Source organism: Fundulus heteroclitus, chromosome 10 (assembly GCF_011125445.2).
Source record: "Fundulus heteroclitus isolate FHET01 chromosome 10, MU-UCD_Fhet_4.1, whole genome shotgun sequence".
Classification (NCBI taxonomy): Eukaryota; Metazoa; Chordata; class Actinopteri; order Cyprinodontiformes; family Fundulidae; genus Fundulus; species Fundulus heteroclitus.
This window is the reverse complement of record NC_046370.1, coordinates 16,170,970-16,197,138: the sequence shown is the minus strand read 5'-3', so window position 1 is coordinate 16,197,138 and position 26,169 is coordinate 16,170,970. Positions and strand designations below refer to the sequence as shown.

General features: G+C 43.0%; 1 protein-coding gene across 13 annotated transcripts in view; it reads left to right on the top strand.

Annotated features, from left to right (window-relative positions):
- Nucleotides 1–26,169, top strand: part of tanc2b (tetratricopeptide repeat, ankyrin repeat and coiled-coil containing 2b) — a 155,978-nt gene that overhangs the window by 124,822 nt on the left and 4,987 nt on the right. For 8 of the 13 annotated variants that reach the window (XM_036142100.1, XM_036142096.1, XM_036142102.1 and 5 more), the window contains 19 exons: nucleotides 1,441–1,479; nucleotides 4,142–4,423; nucleotides 4,564–4,688; nucleotides 7,091–7,322; nucleotides 8,683–8,852; nucleotides 9,083–9,361; nucleotides 11,476–11,643; nucleotides 13,305–13,465; nucleotides 14,922–15,030; nucleotides 15,126–15,248; nucleotides 15,344–15,580; nucleotides 15,679–15,888; nucleotides 17,228–17,321; nucleotides 19,108–19,241; nucleotides 19,480–19,603; nucleotides 21,648–21,823; nucleotides 21,924–22,056; nucleotides 23,959–23,988; nucleotides 25,209–25,300. In XM_036142100.1, coding sequence (XP_035997993.1) covers nucleotides 1,441–1,479; nucleotides 4,142–4,423; nucleotides 4,564–4,688; nucleotides 7,091–7,322; nucleotides 8,683–8,852; nucleotides 9,083–9,361; nucleotides 11,476–11,643; nucleotides 13,305–13,465; nucleotides 14,922–15,030; nucleotides 15,126–15,248; nucleotides 15,344–15,580; nucleotides 15,679–15,888; nucleotides 17,228–17,321; nucleotides 19,108–19,241; nucleotides 19,480–19,603; nucleotides 21,648–21,823; nucleotides 21,924–22,056; nucleotides 23,959–23,988; nucleotides 25,209–25,300 — 2,918 coding nt within the window. Of the gene's footprint in view, nucleotides 1–1,440; nucleotides 1,480–4,141; nucleotides 4,424–4,563; nucleotides 4,689–7,090; nucleotides 7,323–8,682; nucleotides 8,853–9,082; nucleotides 9,362–11,475; nucleotides 11,644–13,304; nucleotides 13,466–14,921; nucleotides 15,031–15,125; nucleotides 15,249–15,343; nucleotides 15,581–15,678; nucleotides 15,889–17,227; nucleotides 17,322–19,107; nucleotides 19,242–19,479; nucleotides 19,604–21,647; nucleotides 21,824–21,923; nucleotides 22,057–23,958; nucleotides 24,024–25,208; nucleotides 25,301–26,169 lie in introns of all 13 variants that reach the window. The other 5 variants (XM_036142109.1, XM_036142098.1, XM_036142108.1 and 2 more) reach the window with 4 other exon arrangements.

Here is a 26,169-nt window from a genome sequence, read left to right as displayed (position 1 = left end):
ACACTTCCAGTCACCGGTGTTACATCAGGTCATCTAGGATACTACATCAGTACAGAGATGTTTTTTTCTGCCTCTGTCCTTCTAACTGGGGTTGTTGAGTTAGCACTAAAAGAATCTGACCTGGGAATATGGATAAAAGCGTCTTTTATTACACTGCTCTGCAGCTGGCGCACAGCTTAGTGCTGCCCATGCACTACTTTAAACAGCTTTTCACCCAATTCCACACATGTTGGATTGATCTTTTCTTTTTTCTTTTCTCTTTTTTTTGCTGATTCGTTGAAACATCCTTAGTATGATCCTTACATTTCTTGTCACCCTGATGGGAGTGTTCTTGGAAAAGACGCATGCCTACAACAGCTCTTTGGGAAGCTGTTTGCTGCAGGAGGAGAATTTCTGATTGTTTAACCTACCGGCTGAATTCAGCTGCACCTAGAGGCTCTGACGCCGTTTTGACACCTACGCATGGCCACAGCAGATATCCATTTGATTTATTGCCTTCTGTCCATCCAATGCATCTTACCGATGAAAGCTGTCAACACTTTTATATTAAAGCATCCTTAGCGTATAGTATTTTTTTTCCACATTTGCTCCGATGCGTTACTGAAACCCTTCACATTCTGTCCCTGAAACCTACGAGCGGCGTACCAATGTAAAACAACTCTACACGCACACTTTCGCCATTGTACTTACTGTCTGGCAAAGTACATATTTTCTGCACCTCTGGCTCTCTGTGTGCTTATTGCCGGCAGTCTGCAGAGTGTGAAATGAACTACCCCACAGGCTGTCATCTGAGCAGCAGCAGCTACTTCTCGCTGCAAGAATCTGATCACAGCTCACCTAAACTGAAGGAAACAAAGGAAAGACTGAACTAAAAATAGGATTTGACACCGCGTCTGAGAGCACCGGTTGGCATTGTTTCAAATTTGAGGCTCAACTCCTGCTCGCGTTGGTAGCGTCGTGTTAAAATGGGACAGTTGTGAAGGCCGGGGGTCTCCCATGCCCCCCCCGGGTCGAACTATTAACAGAACCCGATTCTGTTGCTTTTTATGGTAATGTGTTGATCTTGCCAAGCACGACGTAACCGATTAGATTTTCCCTAAAGTGCAGAAACATCCCCAACATCCCCCCTGCAGACGTGCTTAAAAATGGGCTCGGTGTTTATTCAAAGAATTTGAGTTTCTGATGGACTCTGCTTCGGTTGGGTCCTCGTGTTTCTGACAACATAACGTGCTGCTGCTGCTGCTGCTGCTGCTGCTGCTGCTGCTGCTGCTGCTGCTGCTGCTGCTACGAAGGCCTTTCTTTGTGCTTATTTCTTGTTTTTGCCACTGAGCTGCACCTTGTTCTGTCCTACTGCTGCCGTTTTTCATTTCTGTCCTCACTCGCTTTTCTTTCTCCCTTCTCTCCTTTCTCTCTCTGTCTGACGCTTGCTGTCCGTCGCAGCTTCTGCAAATAGCACCCATGCCTGGCAATCTCAGTCACGTAAGTTACTTTAAATTTCATTTGTGGCATCACGCTGCTCGTTCTTCACACTACCTTGCAAAGTGTTCGTAACCGTTGAACTTCACTTTACTCCAAACACGCTGGAGGGAGGTCCGGCGCCCTCAAGCTCAGTGTAAATACAGCCGCGCCGTGAAGGCCGCAGAGGTTTGTTAGAGAGCGCCGGTGAATAAAAACGGCATCGCGGAGACCAGGGAGCACAGCAGATGGCTCAGGGAGGAAGTTGTGGAGACATTTTACCATAGAGTTAGGTTATAAGACAATATCCTGAGCATTAGACAACACACAGAGGACTACTTAATCCATCATCTCAAGATGGAAAGATTTTGGCACAACTGCTACCAGGACACAGCCATCCAATTTGAACCAATAAGCCAGGCAAGGAGAGCCTTAGTCGGAGAAGCATCCACGAGGACCGTGGCAGCTCTGGAGGAGCTACAGAGATCCACGGCTCAAGTGGGAAAGTCTCTCGACACCGTTTGCACTCTATCCAAATCTGGACTTCGCGGAAGACTTCAGAGAAGAGAGCCATTTGTGAAAGGAGTCTGTAATGCCATATATGGGTCACAGAAACAACGTGGAAGCATGACATCAAAATGTAGCCGACATGCAAAGCACTACATATGACGAAAAACCAACAGTATCATCCTGGGCATGCGTTCCCCATTGGAAACACGGCGATGGCAGCATCACAGGGCTGAGAGGCAAGTCGAGGAGAAGAGGGGAGGTAAGCATTTGGGGCGACCCTGAAAGAAAACCTGTTAGAAGCTTCAAACGGCTTGAGAACGCGCTGGAGGTTTATCTGCCAGCAGGACGACGACGACACCAGACATGGCGCAGAGAGCTACAGGGGAATGATTGAGATCAAAGAGGATCCGTGTGTCAGGACATCAAACGTAAAGTCTCGGTTCAGTTGAGAGTTTGTGGCAAGATAAGAAAAGTTATGTTCATAAAAACAAGAACAATGAGCAAAATGTCAAAGCTGGTAGAGACATACATCAGGGGGTACAATGCAAAGGCAAGGAGCAGATTTTTATTCGTGAAAAGAACAAATTAATTGAAATAATGCACCCTTTTCAATCCAATTGAACAATCCACTATTCATGCATCACATTGTGTTGGGCCATCGCATGAAAACTCAACGACAGACATTTAAGTATGTGTTTGTACCATGGCAACAAGTGGAAAAGTACTATGCGTATGTATACTTTTGCAAGTGGCTGCGCTTCTGTGCTCTACTAATTGACAAATACGAAATAAAATGATGATCCAGTCTCAAGCAGAATCCCCTAATAAGATGATATAACATTAAAAACGGATGCCGCAGCCATTAGAAAAGGGGATGCTTTAACAGCTGAAAAGACGAGGCTCCGGAGATGACGCCCAGAGGCAGCAGGTTGAGGTTTACAGAGGTTTTTATCACACAGCTTTAGAACTGTGTACCACATTCATTTTACCCTCATTAGTCTGTAATGGTCCATATGTTCGGCGGAGAACACGAACAACCTCTGGTTGACTTTGCCTTATTGACTCCCCCAAGTGAGCCGCTGATAAAAGCAGTCGCTGCGGATGGAGTGGAGTAATAATCGGCTCCTTTGATCTTTTTAGTTGCATTTTCCCTCGCTCTGTGAATTAACTGATTGTGTTACTCCTCAGGTTATCACAATAGCACAACATACTTACATATTTTAAGCCATAAACCTTCTTTTAGTATTATATATCCTTCCATATACCATCCAGCTTGTGGCTACTGCAGTTACCATATTTTAAATCTAACTATCGATTTCTACCCTGAAGATGCTTACTTGCACTTAAAAAGGGGCTAGGAAATCTTAAAAGTTTTGTTCAAGAAGTAGGGCTGAACGATTTTGGAAAATGTGATTTCTTTTCTTAATATTGCGATTTAATGCGATTGTTTTTTTTCCAGTTTAATTTATCATGTCTTTTTAAACATATACAAACAACAAATCATTTTATTTCCTCGCTGTGCAGATTAGTTGCTAAAAGACCCGCAGCATCTAAACTCAGAGCAGAAATGATCGCGTTCTGCCTACGATATATTTCAACCAAAATTGCAATTTTGACTTTTCTCTGCGTTAACCACAAGCAACAAAAATGGCGTCTAAATAAAGACGTTTGTAAACAAGGACTATTCAAAACAAGAACTTTTAATGTTTCTATTAATCAGAATATTATTCAAGAGAAAAGCTTTTAGTTGATTTGGACATCAATCCTTGTTGGACATAAAGTGCAACCAACAAGCAAGTCTATGTATTAAACTGATTGACCTGTACTTAATGCTATGTATGATTATATAAACTCTAAAACAAGTAATAAAATTAGATTATCTCACTGCTGCAACTGTCTTCCCTTCCATGTGGAGGCAAACCCACTTTAAACATTTTACCAACACCAAATGGATGTGTCTAATTCCTTAATTGTTACATAGCCAAAAATTGCAGACTCTGCGATTTGGAAATTGCGTTTTTTTTAAATCGCGATTATATTGAAAATGCGATTAATTGTTCAGCCCTATCAAGAAGTAAGGATTTTTTTTTTTTTACCACAGTCAGGTGGAGGACATCTGGGTTTACCACTCTTTTACCTCTAAAGCTCTAAAGCTGTTACCCTGACCCCCCCACAGTGCGCTTTGCACCTTATCGGCCTCAGGACATCGCTCTCAAACCTCTGCTGTTCGAGGTCCCCAGCATCACCATGGACTCGGTCTTCACGGGACGCGAGTGGCTCTTCCAAGAGATCGACGCCCACCTCAACAACCCCAACGGAGGCAGCAGCCACGGCGTCGTGATCGTGGGCAACATCGGCTTCGGCAAGACGGCGATCATCTCCCGGCTGGTGGCGCTCAGCTGCCACGGCACCCGCATGAGGCAGATCGCCTCCGACAGCCCCCAGGCCTCACCCAAACGTAGGCTTCAATCCACGTCTCTTCAGTTTTCATGCCTCCTTAAGTGCTACCTTTTAGCAACCCCATCTACTGTTTGTTAAAAAAGATGATTAATGTTTTCTCAGCTGGCCCTTAGCTTGTTCTTGCTGTCTTGTGTCCAGATGGAGAGGGGCTCCCTCTCACGCAGCCCCAGCCCACGCACGGCACCCTGGGAGGAGGCAGCTGTCCTGGAACTCCTGAGATGAGGCGACGTCAGGAAGAATCCATGAGAAGGCTGGCGTCACAGGTACAAAAAAAACCAAACGCTCCATTATTCAGACACACACTTCCTGTCAAATGTAAAGTATTTTACTCTTTTTTAACTGCTTTTCATGTTGAATGGTTTTACGAATGCAATTTGTGGAGTTTTTTTCTTTTGCTTTAGAAATTTAATAGTAATTTCATCCTTAATTTGTTTAATGTTTTTTAACGCTTATTTTGTTGTGTACTTGGAGTCACTAGGAATGCTGAAAATTTGAATGTAGTCTGTCCAGGAACTTTGTAATTGTCTTTCTATTAATTTTGGGTCATGGTTGTCAAGCTGTTCAGTTTTCTCCCTTTTCTATTACGTTTTTGGAATAATTACGTCACAGTATTTGCTGCAGAATTGCTAAACAAGGTCATGGACTTCCAGCTTAGCAGTCTCGCGAATCTGCCATTTTTATTTCTCTGAGCCATTTTGTAGTCCAAGCTGAAGGATACGGAAGTGCAATTGGATGAGTCAAAATGTTCATTACACCGTCCCCCAACATCCTACAAAGATTGCCGATCAGGGTGGAGTGGAGTGGTCTAGGATAGACCTCAATATTCCCCCTTTTTACCCAAGGGTAAACCCAGGGGTAAAAAGGGGAAATATTGACGAGGAATTCAGACCAAAGCATTAATGTTCCACTTCATATAGACCACAATTAAATGATTTCAACATTAAAAGGAAGAACTGAAAACCATGATATCACCTTCAGGTGCTCACATTAAGTTACTTAGATACCTCCTCTCTCTGTTATTTTTACTGCAAAGTTTTGCAGAATGAACAAAAAAAGCCTCGGGTTCTGTGGTGGCTCATGTTCGGAGGCCTCAGTCCCCGACGCGGCCGTCCCGGGTCCAAGTCCCGTACCGTGGACCTTTGCCGCATGTCTTCCACCCTTCTCTCAACCCATTTCCTGGTAGCCTGCTGCCAAATAAAGGCCAATATTGCCTAAAATAAAACAAATAAGTAAAAAAATCAATTATAAAACATACATGATTATTGTTGCTCCTCTTCTGTTTTTGTAATCATTTTAATCAGCGAGACACTGAGAGCAGGCTTCATCAATAAAATGCATGGAGTTTGCTTTCAGCATCTTTCTATTTATTTTATGTATAGCAAAAGTAAAAGCTGTTTATGGGGCACATCTTGTATTTGTAAAAATTTTTAATTTATCTGAACATGAAAATCTGAACTTAGGAAAATACATTTGAAGAACTAGATTAGTTTTCAGACGTACTGTATTACATGCAGTGGTGGTATGAAACTTGCTGTAATTAATTTTGATGTGAATTTCATGGTTGAAATACATGCATCCACATTAACCGAAAACCTGTTGAATCCCTGTGATTGGCGATGTAGCTAGAAAAGGCGACACGGAAAAGTGAATAATCTGCTCTGAACACTTTTGCCGCAGCTCTTTGGTGTCCCGACCGTCCTCTTTTCAGTCTTGAATGGACACCTAAATATAAAGTGTGAACCCCCCCCCCCCCACCGCCTCCACCGCCTCTCCTGTTGTTCCTCCAGTCTGCGTTTGCACCTTGATCCCCCACATTTCCCTGCTGCTCGGCCATCTGCATCCCCGGTCCTAGCCTGATGTATTATGCAGATGTGTTTAAAAAAGAAAAAACAACTTTGCCAGGGAGCCTTATAAAATATTTATATCTCAAGAAAGCCATTTCCCAGCCAAGCTATTAGATCTTGTTAACTCTTGGCATTAATAATTGAGCTCACTCCCTTTTTCACCCCTTTTGTTTTAAAGGCCTTTATTCCACTGTGACAAAAAATTAGCATTTCATTTGATGAGGTCCCCCCCCCCCCCAACCCCCAAATCTTTCTGCCCTCTGATCGCTGTGACTTCCTCTAAAAATGCAAACTCTCTGTCACACCTGCAGCCGTTGTTTTGTCTGAGAACCTCTCAGAGCTCCGCTATCAGCCCTGCTTTACATCCTTGCAAAAAAAAAAAAATTAAAAGATATCTCTGAGTTCATTCACCCTTTCATCTGATCATGTTTCCAGTACGTAGCTGCGAAATGTGACGGTTTAACACTTGACTCCGTCGTGCCACAGTCAGCTCGCACATGCGTGAGCTGACTGGGAATCAGCCTGCAGACATGAATTATTAATGGCCCAAGCCTTACAGTTGAAACAACAAGCATTATGTTTCATTATGCCCGCAATCATCCGGCATGAAGTTGAATCCATCCCAAATGACACGTAGAGTTTGTAGATACAGGACAAAAAAAAAAAATGAAACGGACTCTGCGCTCACCCCACTTTAAAAAACAAAACAAAAAAAAAACAGAGTTAATTCTCAAGGCGGCGTCCTCTCCAGCATTGATCTTTGATAGGTTTCGTAAGTGACCTGCAATTTTCTGCCCCCCGCCCCTCTTTGTCGCCCCCAGGTGGTGGCCTACCACTACTGCCAGGCAGATAACGCCTACACCTGCTTGGTGCCGGAGTTCGTGCACAACGTGGCCGCCTTGTTGTGCCGCTCGCCCCACCTGGTCGCCTACAGGGAGCAGCTGCTGAGGGAGCCACACCTGCAGAGCGTCCTGAGTCTGCGCTCCTGCGTCCAGGACCCCCTGGCTTCCTTCAGGAGGGGGGTCCTGGAGCCCCTGGATGCACTTTACAAAGGTGGGAAATCCTAATAAAAGTATATAAACAGTGACTATATGCTCACACAGCGTGATCTGGATTTAAGAACTTGAGAAATTGGCCTTTTTGGTCGCTTTTATTTGTTAAACGGCCCTTACAGGGAATAAATCTTGTCATTCTCTTTTGTTGTAACAAAAAATATGGTGGCTCATAAAAGCAATATGGGGGGGGGGGGTTAGTGGTAAGTATTGGTAAGCACAGCATGGTGTGTACGTAATGAAACTTAAGCACTCAACTAAAGTATATCAAAGCTTTTTTGATTTTAATGAACTGCAATACGTTACAGTTAAATAGCCAGCAAGCGTGTTCTCTTTGATGGAGCCGTAATTATTATTTTTTTTTGTTTTAAATTAAGTAACGTTTGGTTCTTTTTACATGAATATGTGTAAAAACGAAAGCAGGCCTGTTTGATTTATGTCAAGTAACATCTATCTCCCCCTTTACTTCGGTGCGAAATGAATCGAATCTACAAATGGACTGAATTTTTATAGCTCTTATCTAATCATACCAACCACTCAAAGCCCTTTGCACCAGAGCCACATTCACCCAATCTCACTCACAAACCCGCGCACTTTGACACACATGAAGATGAGGTTGAGGATCCTTGCCCAGGGGCACATCGGCATGTGGAAGAGGAGGAAGCTGGAGTCGAACTGATAACTTTTCCGTTGCAAGATGAGTTGTTTTGCCAAAAACATGTTAGTCTCAACGTGTGCAAACCTGGAGGAGCCAGGAAGCCCAAATAGATTTGAAGCTGTAATTACAAAAAAAAAAGCTCGACCTACAAGAGTATTTGCTCTGAGGGGCTGCATACAAATGCCTGTAACGTTTATCGCATGTAATCCTGATAAATATCTTGCTGTTTGTGGTTGCAAATGCAAAAGTAGTGCCATATGTAGGAATACTTTTGCAAAGCACTGTACATGTAACATAATATAAGCAGTGTTTTATTTTAGGGACATTTTGCAGCCCTTTTTTTTTCTTTTTGTTGTAGGAAATAATTCCTCTTTAGCTTGTAAAAGTTGTTGACACCCAACACCTTCTCTAATCTTCCTGATTTATTTAATGCATTTGCTTATGTGTTGTAATACCTTCTTTGTTTTCTCAGTAAAACACAGCTAACTTTAAATTCTTAGGATTAAAATAACTTTTTCTACTCAAGACCCTCGCAGTGCCTGATTTGTTTCGGTGACGTAAAACATTTTGTTTACAATCGACTCTGAGATGTCCATCTTTAGCCCAATAAACACGTCATTAAACGGCAGAATCTTAAAAACTGTTGCAATAATCTATTTAACAATTTTACTAAAATGTTTCCCCCACGCTGACCTCTTTTCAGAGAGGAAAATCAACTCCGAGGAGGACCTCATCATCCTCATCGACGGCCTCAACGAGGCTGAGTTCCACAAGCCGGACTATGGGGACACCGTCGTGTCCTTCCTCACCAAAACCATTCACAAGTTCCCCCCCTGGCTCAAACTGGTGGTGACGGTCAGGACGACGTTACATGTGAGAGGACGGACAGCTTTCATGTCATTGCAGTCGTTGGGGAATTTGTTTCTCCTTTATTTCTGAATAGATATAAGATTTGACTCACGTTCGCCTTGAATATGCAGATATTCTAAACATGTCGCCACAGGGACATGGAAGTTGTAGCATTTCTTGACAATTTTTTGTTTCCTTTTTTTTTTTTTTTACATGAAATCTTCCGTTAAATGTCTCGAACGTGTTGCATGCAGGAGATCACCAACGCGCTGCCATTTCACCGCATCTCCCTGGACAGCCTGGAGGAGAACGACGCCATAGACCAGGACCTGCAGGGCTACATCCTGCACCGCATCCACAGCAGCCCCGAGATCCAGAACAACATCTCGCTCAACGGCAAGATGGACAACACCACCTTCGGCAAGCTCAGCGGCCACCTGAAGGCCCTGAGCCAGGGGTCCTACCTGTACCTCAAGCTCACCTTCGACCTCATTGAGAAGGGCTACCTTGTTCTCAAAAGCTCCAGCTATAAGGTGGGTGGTTCTGGCTTTGTTTTTACAGCAATCTGGATTTTTTTAAGCTTAGCGTATTTGACCTCTTTAAATCCAGGGTTCCTGCACAGTCTGAAAAAAAAAACAAACTACTGGAAACTAGGGCTGGGTGTCATCTAGGATGAGCCGATTCGATACGATTCTCGACACATAGCTCACGATACAATACGATTCTCGATATAGCTTAGCTTGATTTGATTTGACTCCAATATAGATATTTATTACTTTCAAATTAATGCTCAATGTCATTCAATCAACAAAACCAGCATAATATTATATTTATGTTCAATTTATTGAACACTGATATATTAACAGGAAAATAAAGTGCATTTTGTTCAATGTGTCACAGAAACCAAAAGTGCGTCCAAACGTCTGATTTTAGGGGTGAAGGCGATTCTAAAATCCTGACGGCCATTCCGCAAATTTGATTCACTCGCACGTCCTCGCTGTGAACAGTAATGCCGCGCTGTAATGACGCCCCCTAGTGGTTGGGAGGTATATCTATATTGAAAGCCAGAATATCGATATTAAATCATTTTTAAAAACATCGATATTAATCTTTGTATCGATTTTTATGCACAGCCCTACTGAAAATTATGTAAGACTGTAGATTTCCTCTGTTTCTCCTCCTTTTTTTGTCATCGAAAAGAACACAAAGGTCCATCTCCCTTTTCCCACAGTTTATCCCACAATATTCTGTGGACTGACGAGACCAGAACTGAACTCTTTTAAACTTGAACTTCCCCTTACACCTTACATCTGTCATAAAATCAACAGTTTTTCAGAAAAAAGAACGTCTTTCTGACAACCAAACCTGGTGGTGGCAGTGGGGTAGTTATGGGATGCTTGGCTGCTTCAGGACCTGGCCAAGCTCAAACACATTTTGGTTATGCAACAGGACAATAATCTTAAGTACAAGGTTTAGGAGTGGTTTGAAAAGGTTTGAAAACCATTAAATGTAGCTCCTTTAAAACAATTCTATTAAGAAGATTGGACCTTTATCCCTCATGTAAAAGACTGAGTGCCAGCTATCACAGATGGTAGTTGTGGGGTGGCACCTCATGTTAATAGGCTTAGGAGGAAATTACTTTTCCACTTTGTTCCATGTGAGTGTAGATGGCTTTTTCCCCCTTAGTGAATTAAATCTTTATTTAAAAACTACACACAGGTTATAATTAAAAACTACACACAGGTTATAATTGTATCATCTTTAGACATTTGACGATCTGAAACATTGAAGTCTGAGATAAAGAGCCAAAACTGAAAAATAAATTGCAACCAGTAAAATACTTTATTTTTCTAGAAATATTGGAAACTTTGGCTTAGAAAACAACAGATTTTTGACACCGACAATGGAAGTATGGAAAAAGACAAATGAAATGGGGTTTAGTGGGTGCTGTTCAACCAGCTGTAGCTTTAATATGCAGCTCATGAAGGTAATTATCCACCACCTGATGACCTGCCTCCAGCGCTCTGCATCAAAATTTATCCCCCCGAATAAAACTTTAAGGATACCTCGACAGAAAGACGTTCTGTTTTTAAATTCGGTTAATAAGTGCCGTGCAGACATAAAGGTACCGCGTGCAGCATTCACTAAAAGTAAATGAAACTGTGCTGTAGTTCATTTATTATGGATTTAAATATTCTTTAAAAACCTCCTAATCCAAAATAAATAAATTACTAATCACCCCAGACAATACTAGGGTGGCTCTTTTTTTTTCTCCATTGTTTACCTGCGTTGTCGTTTAACAAGAGCTGCTTCTTTACTGCCGGGGCCCCGACACCTCCTTTGATAAATAATGCATTTGAAATGTTTCAGTGTGCATTTCCTAATGAAATATTTTATCTCGCACCCCCAGACTCATTTAATTTCATGTATTCGGACGTGCCTCCAGACTCCATAAAGAAGTGACAAGTGATAAATTTACATTTTTTTTTTTTTTCCTTTTTTGCGCCGAGAAAGTCCATGTGGAGCAGCGAAAGGCGCCGCTGTGCAAACACGATGCATTATTCATGCGGCGTCGAAGGGATCCGAAGGAAATCTGCATTACCATTCAGACTGTCTGCTCTCGTCCTTTTCTCCCCTCCTTCCTCAGGTGGTTCCAGTAAACCTGGCGGAGGTGTACCTGCTGCAGTGCAACATGCGCTTCCCCACCCAGTCGTCGTTCGAGCGGGCGCTCCCCCTTCTCAACGTGGCCGTGGCGTCGCTCCATCCGTTGACGGACGAGCAGATTTACCAGGCCATCAACTCCGGCTCGCTGCAGGTAATTCGCCTGAATCGCCTTGGGTAGGGAGACTTTCTGTGTGTCGGTCACTTTTACACCTCGAGGGTGTGAAAATGAATAGGTTTCATTATTCAATAACAAAAGGTGTAGTTTAAATTGATCACGTCCCGTTGATTCAATAGCTCGGAGAACGTCCGTTGGCTGCAATAAATTGAAACACACGTTTTTTTTATGAGTTAACCCGTTTCTCACGTCGCTGGGGAGGAGTTTCTGTCTAATTTGGAGACAAGGGCCTCACATCTGGCTCTGTAAGACAGGCCCACATCACCAGTCTTCCACTGCCGTGCTTGGCAGAACAAGGTGTCTGATGTTGATTTGTCGGGCTTGGTTTTCTTCCAACATGGCGTTTTGTATTATCAGGGTTTCCGCAGTGTCTTTAAAACAATCAAGCAGTTAATAATCATCTCGATTCTAAGACTTTAACTATGTGTAGAATTTCCATCATAGCGCTTATTGCTCTTCTTCCTCTGACCTTTCTTTTAATTTGATTTGATTTATTGATTTATTTTGAGAAATGTTCAGGCATGGAGGTGTTTTAGTTCACGCTCATTACACTGATCCAATGTCTCGCCCATTCTCTTTCCACCCATTCCTTTTTGAATACTACAAAAAGGCCACTTGAACTACGGCTCCTTTGAAAGAAATCTTAGTACCATACATTTGCCGAGACGGTTCAAGTCTCGCCTCAGTTAGTGAGATATGGATCATGACCAAAAGAACAAGATATAGATGTGGCTGAAAGAACTTCCTCTATAGTGTGGCTGAACTCAGCCTTGGAGATAATATGAGGAGATCCATCATCTGATGCAGAGAGCTGCTGCTCCTCTGCTTCAGGAGGACTCAGCTGGACTAGTTTGGGACGTATGGCTCCTTTGGAGGTTTTCTGATCTTGGAGGAGATCTCTGGGCAGACTCTGAAACCTTAGGAGGGACCATATGCCCATTTTGACCTGGGAACACCTTTGGATCCCACATAATGAGATAAGAATCAGAAGAACGGCCGCATCTCCCTCCTGGACCTGCTGCCGTGTATGCATTTGTTTCACCTTGGAAAAATAAACACTTGAAAAGTTGCACCAGGAGTGTTATGTTAGCTTTCGCCTGAAAACTTGTTTTTAACCATAAAAAGTTTTTCCAAAATAAGCAAGATGCATGCAAATTATGCTACCTGGACAGTAGCTGATGTTGCACCAGGAGCTGAATATGACTCTAAATATCGATGCTCTCTGCTCCGATAATTAAATCTAGTGACTTTTCTGCACCAATAAACACACATTACAGATGCTGCTTTCTTTTCCCGCACTTTTAATAAACCATATGAACTCTTTTCTTTTCAGCTCAGAGGGTGCAAAAATTGTCTTTTTGCTCACAGGTGATTTATAAAGCAGATTTATGATTTGAAGAAAGTTCTTCACATCGCCTCAGTTCATTTCAGATGAGCTTTGGATCCAGAGACTGGAGTATTTATTCAGGAATTTGCTCTTTACTGTTTCTTAGTATTAATGTGGTAGAAGGAGCACAGGGTAAAATCCTTCTGAGAAACGCATAAAGGTGCAAGTAGACCATGCACGGTATTTTTGTAATTTTCTGCGAGGACTGAAAAGTGACGACTTCAATACGTGCGTTGTGTTTGTGCGGCAGGGCACCCTGGACTGGGAAGACTTCCAGCAACGCGTAGACAACCTGTCGGTCTTCCTCGTGAAGAGGAGGGACGGCACCAGGATGTTTGTTCACCCCTCCTTCAGGGAGTGGCTGATCTGGAGGGAAGAGGGAGAAAAGACGAAGTTCCTCTGCGACCCGAGGTGAGAACAGATGGAGATAAGCGGGAGAGCAGGTGGATAAGGGGACAGTAAAACCCAGGATCAGTGGACACCCTGTAGAGTCCTGACACCCTTAGCAAAGACGTGTCAAACAAACTTTAACTGATTAATGCTTTTATTGCAGTCGCACACTGAAAAACGTACATTTATTTAGTGGATGATTAAAAAGAAACATGGTAAATAATAGAATGCTTGTACTGAAAATATAGGAAACAAGTCAGACTCAAAATTGTTCCACTGTACAGATGAAAAAAATCTCTTTTGAAACATTTCCTGTGGCGTCGAGCTGTATAATGCCTTGAGACAGTGATATTGCATGTGACTGACCAACACACAAAGTAGGACATAAGATTGATCTGGACAGAAAATGAAGAAAATTAGACAAACCCCAAAGTCCTCTGTGGATTTCTTTTCAGCCCCCTTAAGTTAATACTTTGTTGAATCATCTTTCGTTGCCGTTACAGCTGCAAGTTTTTTATGGGTATGTCGTCACCAGCATTGTAAATCTAGAAATTTACACTTTTTTGCAAAACAAGTTAAACATTTAGTTCCATCAGTCCTTCTATTAAGTACAGTGTCCCGTCCCTGCTGAATATAGGATTCCCCACAGCATGATGCTGCCACCAACCATGTTCCGCTGTTTTAAGGCATTATTTTTCAGCTACACATGGTGTTTTTTTTTTTGTTTTTTTATTGTGACAAACTAAAAATTGGACTTCTTATGGAGTTCATTCCAGAATGGCTTTCTTCTTGCCACCTTTTCATAAAAGCCGGATGTTTAGAGCCAGATCTCTCACCTGACCCACGACTCCAAACGGCTCATCATTCAAAGTCCTTTTGGCTGCATCTCTGAATAACGCTCCAAACCTGCTTTAAACTTCTCCATAACCTTAGGCCTGGCCTGTCGACTGTGCTGAGGTTGAATTACGCACCGATGGGCTCAATTTACTGCTTTTGAAAGTTACTGGTTGGATTAACTTTAAATTAAGGAGCATCAGAGTAAAGAGAGCTGCATAATAAAAGACTTGACGGACGTTGACGGGCTGTGAAGTGTCATTTTCTGACACTTCACAGCCCCATAACACACTGCTCTGTGTTGGTCTACAGAATAAACGCCCCCGATAAGTTGCACCTATCTGTGGTGACAGTGAGACAATTTGAACAAGTTGAAACAAATTTGCCTTAAAATCTAACTGCGTAATGAAACTGGTTGAACGTTGTTTTATCGCTGTAAAAAAAAAAACGTTTAGTTTGCATTGGAAAGCAGTGAAACACGCTGTGACACCTGAAGGCGTCGGTCTGTGGTCGCTGCGTTTTGTTTACCCCGTAGACGTGATGTCAGTGAAAGCAGCTCCAGCAGCGGAGCCGTTTAAAGTGAGCCGGCCTCCCAAGAGAGAGAGCTGCAAGCATTGACAGAGTGTCCTCCATGTCTCCGCAGGAGCGGACACACCCTGCTGGCCTTCTGGTTCTCTCGCCTGCAGAGCAAGCTGAACAGACAGCAGACGATCGAGCTGGGCCATCACATCCTCAAAGCACATATCTTCAAGGTGGAACATTATAACCGACCCAGACAAACACACACACCCCCACACAGCTGTGGTCCAGCGCCGCACTAATGAATATTTACATTCCTGTCTTCAAGGGTCTCAGCAAGAAAGTCGGAGTCTCCTCGTCTATCTTGCAAGGTTTGTGGATATCCTACAGCACGGAGGGTCTTTCTGCGGCGCTCTCATCACTCAGAAACCTATACACTCCCAACATCAAGGTACCGAATCCCGGAAATCATGTCTCGGCATTTAATGATCACACTCAGGAAGCGTTTCTCAGATAAATCCGTTTGCTCTTCGTGTGCGTGTTTAGGTGAGCCGGCTTCTGATGCTGGGCGGCGCCAACATAAACTACCGCACGGAGGTGCTGAACAACGCCCCCATCCTCTGCGTCCACTCCCATTTGGGCTACATGGACATGGTGGCTCTGCTGCTCGAGTTTGGTGCCTTCGTGGACGCCCAGTCTGAAAATGGCCTCACGCCGCTCGCCTACGCCGCCGCCGGCGGACACATGGCCATCGTCACGGCACTTTGCCGCAAGAGAGCGAAGGTGCGGGGAGGAGACGGCGAGGAGACGGGGAGGCGCACAACGGACGAGGGTCGGACGCACTTTGACTTTCGGGTTGATGTTTGTGTCTTTGTTCAAAGGTGGACCACCTGGACAAGAACGGCCAGTGCGCCCTGGTTCACGCGGCCCTGAGGGGCCACATGGAGGTGGTGAAATTCCTCATCCAGTGTGACTGGAACATGGGCTCCCAGCCGCAGCAGTCCCCACAGACGCAACAGCAGGCGGCCTTCACCAAGAGCCAGGCAGTGCAGCAGGCGCTGGTGGCCGCAGCCAGCATGGGCTACACAGAGGTACGGCAGGTCTGCTTCAAGTCCCAATCACAATGACGCTTCACATTACTCTCTATAAAAACTCCCCTACAGTTCTGATGTTCACCGTGTCCATTTTATAGAGGCAGTTCTCCTAAAATGTTGGCCCGAACTTTGTTTTTTTGCGTCTTTATGTGGAATCTTCAGGAGAGTTGATGATCGTTCATCAATCGAAGGCTGAATGAGAAAACACTGTAATGGCACAAAGAAAGACTCTATCTGTAAAATATTAAAAAGGAAAATCTATTATATGAAATAGGAATATTTAAAAAGGGTACCCTATTATCAAAGTTAGAAATAATTGGCAAAATAAAAAGGAAAAGAAAACATTAAATTGGAGAGCGAATTTTTCTTTGTTCTATTTTAATTCTTGAAACTAACAATTACTCTATTAATTTATTTGTCCTATTTTATCAGTTTTAGAATTTTAACACGGTCAGCAATGATATTTTTAACTTGAGTTAAAAAAGATTAAAAAAAAATAAAATAAAATACTAAAATAAAAAAGGAAGATTATTTGGTTCCAAGAGATCCATCAATGTGTTTTTCACTCCATTTATTTACACTCACATTTGTTTTGCTATATGTCATTACATGTTTAAATTTGTATAAAACACAAAAAGCATGCAGAGTAGATTGATACAGGTTTTTGCAAAACTATTTACACTAACACGTCCATATTTTCTGGCTCTACGTGCACAATCCTCAGTGTCTTTTATAGGGATTTTATGTGATATTCCAACCTTTAGTAGTATGTAATTGCAAAATGGATGAAAATGGATGAAAAGGACTTAGACTTAGACAACTTTATTTGTCATTTTGTATGCACAGAGTGCGTACAGAACGAAATTTCGTTTGCATACATTGAATACAAGTATAAAAAAAGTTTTAATACTTTTTTTTAAAAATAAGTAGAAACCTTTAAAATGTGCTGTGAATTGTATTAAGCAACATTTAGTCTGCAGCCTCTAAATAAATTCCAGTTCAAGAATGTTAGAGTTAAATACAGGAGAGCCGTGTGTCATTAAGCTTCCTCTTCATAATTATACGCTACTTTTTGTTGGTCTATCTCATTAAAAACCCCAATTAAAATGCATCGATGCTTGTGGTCGTAGGAAAACAACATGTGAAAAGGTTTTTGCAACTCACTCTAAATGAGCGATCCAAGATATTCAAACATGTAAGACAGGAAGCCGTAAGACAAAAGGGAAATAAAGACTGCAAATAAAAGTAGAGATACTGTGCGGTTTAAAAAACAAAATCATGTCAAAATAAAGCGGGACATCTGATGGTTGTCTTATTTCATGTTTTCTTCCTCCAGATTGTTTCCTACCTGCTGGACCTGCCAGAGAAGGATGAAGAGGAAGTGGAGCGTGCTCAGATCAATAACTTTGACACCCTGTGGGGGGAGACAGGTGGGAATACCTGCAATAGCAGCAATAACACATAAAAACGTGCAAAAATCAATAGTGAAAGGTTTGTTGATGCGAAGTCCTGCAGGAGAGTATCCTGGAGTCTCTCCAGACGTCCACTGTTTCTCTTTTTAAGAGGGTGCTGCTGAGTGTCGCTGCGAGGCAGAGCGCTGCAGTGCGGATGTAAGCGATCTCTGTTGTGCGTCTGCTGCCCGCTGCAAAGTCAGAGCCGGATGACGGTGCAGTCAGAGGCGTCTGGGCACGAGCGGGAGAGGGGTAGGGAAGGAGGGGGTCGTTCCATGGGGGGGGGGGAGCTTTCAAACCACTAGTCTGATTGTACTGTGGAGGAGAGCTGAGAAAATGTAATGCATCATTGTAACCTGCAGCTGTAAAACCCCATTACAGTCTTTCATCACCCAGCTGCGGCGTGGAAACGGCTGTTCCCAAGTGTCAGCTGAGGAGGGAACGGGGACTCACTCCGCCGCACGTTTATCATTTGTGAGAGATCAGAAGGCCAACAGCTGCTGTGGAAGAGCGAGGCGGGGAAATATACACAGTTACGCACCTCCAATCAAGGGCCTTCTGCAGCCAAGATTGAATAAGCTGATCCAGGGTCATTCAAACAGGGCAGCAACCACTCTGAGTCTATGAAACACAGTCATGCGTCTTAAAAATAATAATAATAGTAATAATTTCCTCATGCAGAAATCATGTTTTCATAAACACTCGTAAGTTGCATAACTATAAAACTGCTTTTTAATTCATGAATTCATGTATGTGATTTAAAAGGTCATTTACATTAGTGATTCTATATAGCTTCATTACGAATGGCACACGTGCATTTTAAGCACTTGTCTTTGTTAACTGATACTATTATGGTCTACAGCTCATGAACACCTGAAATCATTTTTCCAGAGAATAATGGTATAGCATAAATTCAGTTAAAGATAATTGTGAATTCCCCCCAAAACATAGATATCTTGACAGCGGTCCAGCTGACACCCTAGAGAAGCCGGATCCAAGGCGATTGATGGAAGGTTGAGTGGAAGGAAAACTGAAAGGGTTGACAAGCAAAGCCCGTTAATTAGTTTGGGGAAAAGTCACAAGGAATCTGAGCTTCCCTGCACTTGTCCCCATTTTATCCCAGGGCGAGCCAGAGACACACCGGGCAAGCAAACCCCTACAAACGCTTACTTCTAAGGATAATATACACACATAGAATTAGCCTAACATTCAGGTAGGACCGTGGGAGGAATGTGGAGCACCCAGAGAGTACTTTTGCTTGCATGAGGAGACCCTGTAGAAAGGCATGTGAGGATCTTCTCGGTGCAAGGCGATGGTGCTACACGCAGCACCACGTTGATCGTTTTCTTTGACAGCTCTTCTGTGTTTTGCTCCTGGTGGTGGAAAAATTGGAATGGAAGAAAGTGATTAGATGTTAAATGTTTTTGGTAGACATAAGGGTTTGAGGTCAAGAGCATGTCCCATGCAGTTGGTGATTAATTTTCGAGCCAGAAAGTAGAAAACCATTCTTTGGTGGCAAGACAGTTTAGTCGGGTCATGGAGGAGAAAGGACTTGTCGTCCTGCCAAAGGCACACAAAGAAACAATCAAACAAGTATGCATGAATTTCTAACCTAACTGCTTTTTTATCTTGACTTTTTTATTATTATTGATATTCTGTTTTTGAATCTGCTGAATTGAGTAAAACAATAAATGACATCCCTAGCTGACCACCACACCGTCCTTGCTCTCTCGTTTCTCATTGGGTTGTGTGTGTTTGGCTTCAGCTCTGACGGCGGCTTCTGGTCGCGGGAAGCTGGAGGTTTGCCGCCTGTTGCTGGAGCAGGGCGCCGCCGTGGCTCAGCCCAACAGACGAGGCATTGTTCCACTCTTCAGCGCCGTCAGACACGGACACTGGCAGGTCGGGGACAACACCATCTTCCATCTGTTACCAGTGATCAGAGTTCGCCAAGTTTTCCTGGTTTTGAATAAACTGCTTTTAGGAGATTTCTTAAACTCAAAAATCCAGATTGTTGACGATTCTTTTATGATTATTTTTCCTAGTTATCTGGCGAAAGTTAAAATATTTATTAAGGAGCTCCCAACAGTGTTGCTGACAATATATATTTAAAACACTTAACGCATTTTGGTTTTTGCAGATTGTAGACCTCCTCCTCACTCATGGAGCCGACGCCAACATGGCCGACAAGCAGGGTCGCACGCCTCTAATGATGGCCGCCTCAGAGGGACATCTGGGAACGGTTGAGTTTTTACTCTCTCAAGGTAAAATGTCTGAGTAAACCTTGACCAGCTAGAAGATGGTAAAAAGAAAGAAACAACTTTGGCTGATGATGCTAGTTTTTGTATACTGTCATCATAAGACGTTTAAAGCTACTGAAAACTAGACAAAAAGGGTTAAGTTTTGTTGTGTGAATAAAAACGGGATACGTTTAAGGGAGTAAGAAGAGATTCTGGAGAAAGGTTTCTACATTTAAAAAGGTAGTGTGAGTGTTGCCACTGACTCTGAAAGCTTTCCTTTCAGAGTGATGACCGTAACCCTGATATCCAAAACTTGTCAAAAATTCCTAAAACTTAACCTGTGATAGGATAAAACGGGTAAAAAGATACAAAACACCTGGACCAGAAGCTATGTTTACATACACAACGGGCCTTAAATGGATTGAAATGTGTTTGGATTGAAAAAGAAAAAAATTATCTGAATAGATCGTTCATACGGGCACAAGATCAATTATTCCGATCATGACGTACAGTTATAGGCTTTATTCAAAATACAAGCAACCGGATATGTGCTGAGTCCTTGAAATTCCCTTGAAACCACAGAAGTTGTACTTCCATCTGTGCCAGAGAAGAAATATACGACTTTTACTTGTTAAAACTTTATTGAACAGTCGTATACACACAAAAAGGTACAAAGTACAACACAGGGTGTTTTCATTCTGTCTTCTGAGAGCCCAGAATGGACCCGTGCCAGGTTCTGATGTTGCATTCCATTTCAAGTCGGAACTTGGAAATCCCGGCTTCCGATCTAAAGTCGGACTTTCCCCTCAAAGTCGGAGAAAGTTTGCTTTGATAAAACGTGTTTATTTTACAAGACGCAGTTGTAAGAGTGCATCTTAAATGTAGCGGATTCAACTCTGAACTGAACAAATTAAAAGTGATGTTTGCATATGAAAGTACAACTTTAAAGGATGTCTGTAAGAGGTACCACAAACAAAACAACAGCTTTCCTGGCCGTCCCCATATTGGATCCTTTAGTTGTTGTTTTTTAAAATTTTGGAATCCCGACATCTCCGACTGGAGTGCTTTTTACTCAGGTTTACTACATTCTCAGCTCTTATTTTTAATTTCCGATGCAAATGGAATGCAATATTGGAACGGTTGAATTGTTACTGCACTCGCTAATAATGCTGCAGGCTCAGCAACACATTCTGTTGGTCTGCCTGCGTTATGGGATGAAAGACACGGGGCACGCATGCACAGTCAGGGCAGTTTGCAATCTGATTGACATGATCGGAATAAGGGTTTAGATGGACACTGTTCGGATTAACAATCAGCATAAAACACCCGTTTCGTTCAGCACATAATTTCATCCCGATGGGCCTTAATACGATCACAATAATCCGATTGCCGAGCGTATATGACACGTTTCCATTCTGATTGACCCTTTATTCTGATTACTTATGTTCATGTAAACATACCTAGCTATTCAGAGCACAATGCAAATGACTGTTGCTGAAAGTATGTGGAAGAGGTGTTACAAAGTTACAAATAGCGAAAAGTTTTAGTAATATTCTAGTGTAGTGTTTAATTGTTTTTATAATTTTTCTAATATATATATATATATATATATATATATATATATATATATTAATTCATATATAAATCAAAAAGTGAAATAATTTATTAAAGCAGCAGTTAGGGGCCATGTTTCCTGGATAAGTTGAGCTTTGTAAAGGTTGAATGGTTTAAATGGCATAGAATATGGAGAAGTGGTTAAGGCAAAAAGAAACGATTAGATAGGAAATAAATATTACCAAAACAGAGAGAATGCACCCAGTAATCAGTGAGGTGAGATTCTGTTTTTGAAACTATTACACTCAGAGTTCAATATGAACAAATAGCTTGGCTTTGACATTAGAAGTAGATTAGATCAGTGTGAGTTATTTTTAGTTAATGTGAATCAGCTTGAGAAAGTAATGGCATAGTGACACTTGACTGCAGTATACAATTATATAAAAAAAAAATCTACGACAACAATAAGGACGAAGGAATCTGAAGGTGTAGCTACTGCTGTTGCTTCTCCCAGGAGCTTCTCTGTCTCTGATGGATAAGGAGGGTCTGACTGCGCTGAGCTGGGCCTGTCTAAAAGGACATTTACCCATCGTACGCTACCTGGTGGAGAGCGGCGCCGCCACTGACCACGCAGACAAGAACGGACGCACGCCCCTCGACCTGGCAGCCTTCTACGGCGACTCTGATGTGGTACGCGTGCGAGACAAAAATTCCAAAATGAAATCTTTATACTATCTGTCCAACGTCCGAGAAGAGCTAATTTATGTTGAAATATTTATTTTTTTCCCAGGTCCAGTTCTTGGTCGACCACGGGGCCTTGATAGAGCATGTGGACTACAGCGGCATGCGCCCGCTGGACCGAGCGGTGGGCTGCAGAAACACGTCGGTGGTGGTCGCCCTGCTCAAGAAAGGAGCCAAGATTGGTAAGAAAAGTGTGGGAGGACTGAGGAGCCTTTTAGTGAAGCTCACAATGAATGCAGCATGTGTGATACTGTAAACGAAATGCTTTAAAATAAGATACAGCGCATCGAGATGTAGCCACGGGCCTCGCACCTTTCAACGTTATGTCACATTACAAGACAAACCTCAATGGGTTTGATTTGATAGAACAACTCAAAGCAGTGCACGGAGTAAAGTGGAAGGAGGTGGTTTGGTCAGACGGTATAAAAATTGAACTCGCATGCAAAACGCTGAGTGACACTTCACATTGATTTGAACACACCGTCTCCGTGGTGTAATATCAGGGTGGCACCATGATGCTGTGAGGATGCTTTCCATCACCGGGGAAAGCATCCTCACAGATGCTTTCCCCGGTGATGAAAGACAGGAAGACTGGCCAGAGTGGATGGGAAAACGGATGCAGTTAAATACAAGACAGTCATGGAAAAAAAACCTGTTAGGTGCTTGATACTATCAAGAATCAGGAATCTTTTACTGTCACCATGTTTTACCGTGGTGAAATGACCTTTAAGGCAGACACTGGCTTAGGATACACACAAATTACATGACACACAAACACATCAGACTTAGTATTTACTAATACTGTGTGTGTGTGTGTGTTTACCACATACACACATTAGAGCGGGCAAGTTCGTATCAGAGTCCGAGGGCTCTGATATCAAGGTGGAGGGTCAGCGGGACTGCAGTCAGGGCTACAATGGAATGGTTAGTTTATTAGAATGGCCTAGTCAAAGTCCAGACCTGAATCCAGTTGAAAATCTGTGGGAAGACTTCAAAGTGCGCTTTTCCCTGATGCTCTCCATCCAAACGGTTGCAGCTTGAGCTGTTTTGATGCTGTTGCTCTGGATGTCGAGACCTACGCCAACAGTCTTGCAGCTGCAAATGCAGCGGAAGTAGGTTCTACAAAGTGCTGGCTAAAGAGGACACTGCTCAAAGTCTTGATTTTTATTTAGTGGTGTCAGAGAAAAGTGCACTGAATAAAAGCAGGACACACACTTAGCATTTTGGCTTGTAAAAAACATTTTTAAAGCCATGTATCGTTTTTCCGTCCACTGCAAGATTGTTGGTCTTTCACATAAAGTCCAACTAAAATCCTGTTGAGCTAACAAATTGGAGAAAACATGAAAAGAGTTCAAGGGGTCTGAAAAAAAAAAACGTAAAGCGGCATCTTGGTCAAATCGATCCTGCAGTGCAGCTTGGAGAACGAGTTGCATGAAAGGGTGAATGCTCCTGTTTTTCCTCTACTGGCTTCTTTCTCTTTGCTGTATTATATGGCATTAAGCCATGGACTCAGGTTTTTGTCTCCATCTAGTAGAAACCCCTCTCTGCCGCAGTATTTCATCTGCACCCCCTTTCTGATGCCTCTTTTCGGCTATTTAGAGCTCCGATGTGTCTTTCTCTTCGCTATCCAACTGTACCACTGTTTTTTTTTTTGTTTTTTTTGGCCTGTGCTTTTTCTATCATTTTCTCTCAGTGCCTCTGTTTGTCTCTGTCGCTCTTTTCTCTCTCAATCACATCCTCGTTCGCCATTCCTCTGCAGTTACTCAGAGACAGGTTGTTATTAGCGCCTGCGGTGTTTCTTTTCAGTATCTGTTTTTTTTTCTTCTTCTTTTTTTTTTTTTTGCCGAGGCACTTACCTCCTTCGCTTCTCACTGCTGCTTGTGTTCCTTTTCTCACCTCTCCTCCACCACATCCAACCACCATCACCTCTCCTTCTCTTTCACCCACCTGCTATTTCTCTTTCCTCTTACTCTTTTTTGCACTCCCACGCCACTGTTTTTCTCCGGCGATCCCGCTCCCCACCCACTCACCCTCCACCGCATCACTCTTGCCTCCACTCCTCACCTCTTTCCCCCCGGCACCAGGATGTCAGACGCTGCCCAGCCGGCCCCGAGGTAAAGCCAAGGCTGTCGACCTCTCACCCTACCAGGCATTTTGACAGCTCTATCTCCTCTCTCTGTGTTGTCTGTGTGGTCCTAAGTGTCAGCAGGCGAGCTTAGCTACCCAATACCTTCACACACTGACAAATAATAACATGCTAAGGTATTAGCAGTGACAGTGGCGCGCTCGGGATTGTCTAGAGGTAGATGCTAACGCCAAAGCGGTTCGATTGAGCATGCCCGGCCTCCGGCCTGCGACGTCATACCAAGATACCCTCTCATCCCGCAAATGCATGACAGAACCACTTATTACTGCTTATGTGGAAGTGATTTTTTTTTTTCCCCTTCATCGTGCATGTGTTTGTGGACTGCAGTGGTAACCCACGGTCATCCTTCGGTTGTTTCCTCAGCCAGGCCGTTTCAGCAGCATTTCTCCTTCGACCTGCAGCTCAGTGGACAGTTGGCGCCTACAGAACCCTCCTCAGATCACCCCTGCTTGCCTCGTTCTGTTCACCATGCACCATGTCTACGTCCCACATAGTTTTCATCCCTCGGTGTGTGTGTGTACAGGTGTCAAAAACCGCTTTTGCACAGATGCAGCACGCACACACTAGTTTTATTTCTAACAACAAATGAGTCTGCTGGGTTTATTTTTATTTATTTATTTATATATTTTATGTGGAAATCAGCATTTGCTTACGGTGCTGTGAAACACGTCTGCCCCCCCTCACAGATCTCTTTTGTTGTAGCCGAAAACACAGAATACAGTTTTTTTCAAGTCATGATTTCATTTATTTCGTTAAAATTTTTTGCCTGAGCCATATTCTGTTTGCAGCTGTTCGACGCATCGTGTGACTAGAGATCTTTAAAACCAATTCTGATTGGGCTACTTTTAAGGCTGTTTTCAGCAGCTATTTTCTAGATGGAAAATGAACCATTTGCAAACAGTTTTTGACTGAGGCCTGAAGCCCCAAAGCGAGTTCGCATCGAGGTTTTAGATTCAGATATTTTTTTATCTTTCCTCTGCACTTGATTGCCCGTTTCTCTCTCCCATCCCCCATTTTTGACTGTTGTCCTGATTCCTGTGGTCTTACTGTCGTGTGTGGGTGTGTGTGTACTGTGTGTCTCCAAGTTAAACTTTCCTTCCTCCCTCCAACGCCCTCTTGAATCGGACCTTACTGCGTGCCCTACTCACTGTGTTTTCGTTTTCATCCTCTCCCTCCTGTGTTGTGCAGGTCCAGCCACGTGGGCCATGGCAACCTCCAAACCCGACATCATGATCATCTTACTCAGCAAACTCATCGAGGAAGGGGACAGCTTCTATAAGGTTAGAGGACGGGAAGTTTCACCCTCATGGGGATGTTTCATCCTGGGATTCAAATGTTTATCGGGTGTATCTCTGTAAATGTGAATCAAAAAGAAAGTTATTTGTTTCAGTAGTTCAGTTCAAAACGTGTAGACAGACAGAGAGCTGATTAAAAACACAAAATTCAGTTTCTCATACCATTTGAATATTTAATACAGAAGTGTGAGCGTTGTAAAAGTACAGTATCTATGGAGGCCTTTAGCCTGTGGCTGTGCCGAGGTGCTCAGGAAGCTCAGATTGCCTTAATCGTGGCCTTCAGCTCGTCTGCATTGCCGGGGTGTGATGTCTTTCGTCTTCTCATGACAATACTCTGTGTTTTCTGTGCGTTTTAGGTCAAGCACATCTTTGTCCTGGTCATTAAAGCAGGCACTTGCACTGTTGGCAATGTGGCCAGGTGCCAGGCCCTGCTGTAAAATAGAACCAGCATCTCCATAAAGCTTGTTGACAAATTAAATGCTACATTTATTTTTATGTGAAAAGAGGACTGGTTCAGGAGTGGCTTGGCAGAAAGAATGCGACAGTTGCAGCGCCATGTCCAGGATACCTCTGTGCGTGGTGGCTCCTGAAGCTCTGAGTCCAGCAGCTTCTTTTACAATGGACTTTTGTGGCTTAACCTCCTAGTTGGTGGCATCAACAAATGCCTTCTGGACAGTCAGCAGTCTTCCCCATGACCATTTCATCACATTTATGTATTTAAAATAATTTTTGTATTGGCCTTATGCAATAATAAAATATCCTGAGAAACTGGATTTTGAGTTTTCAGTAGATGTAAGCAGTGTTGTAGGACTCGAGTCCGAGACTCGAACTCGAATCCGAGTCATTAGCTAAAT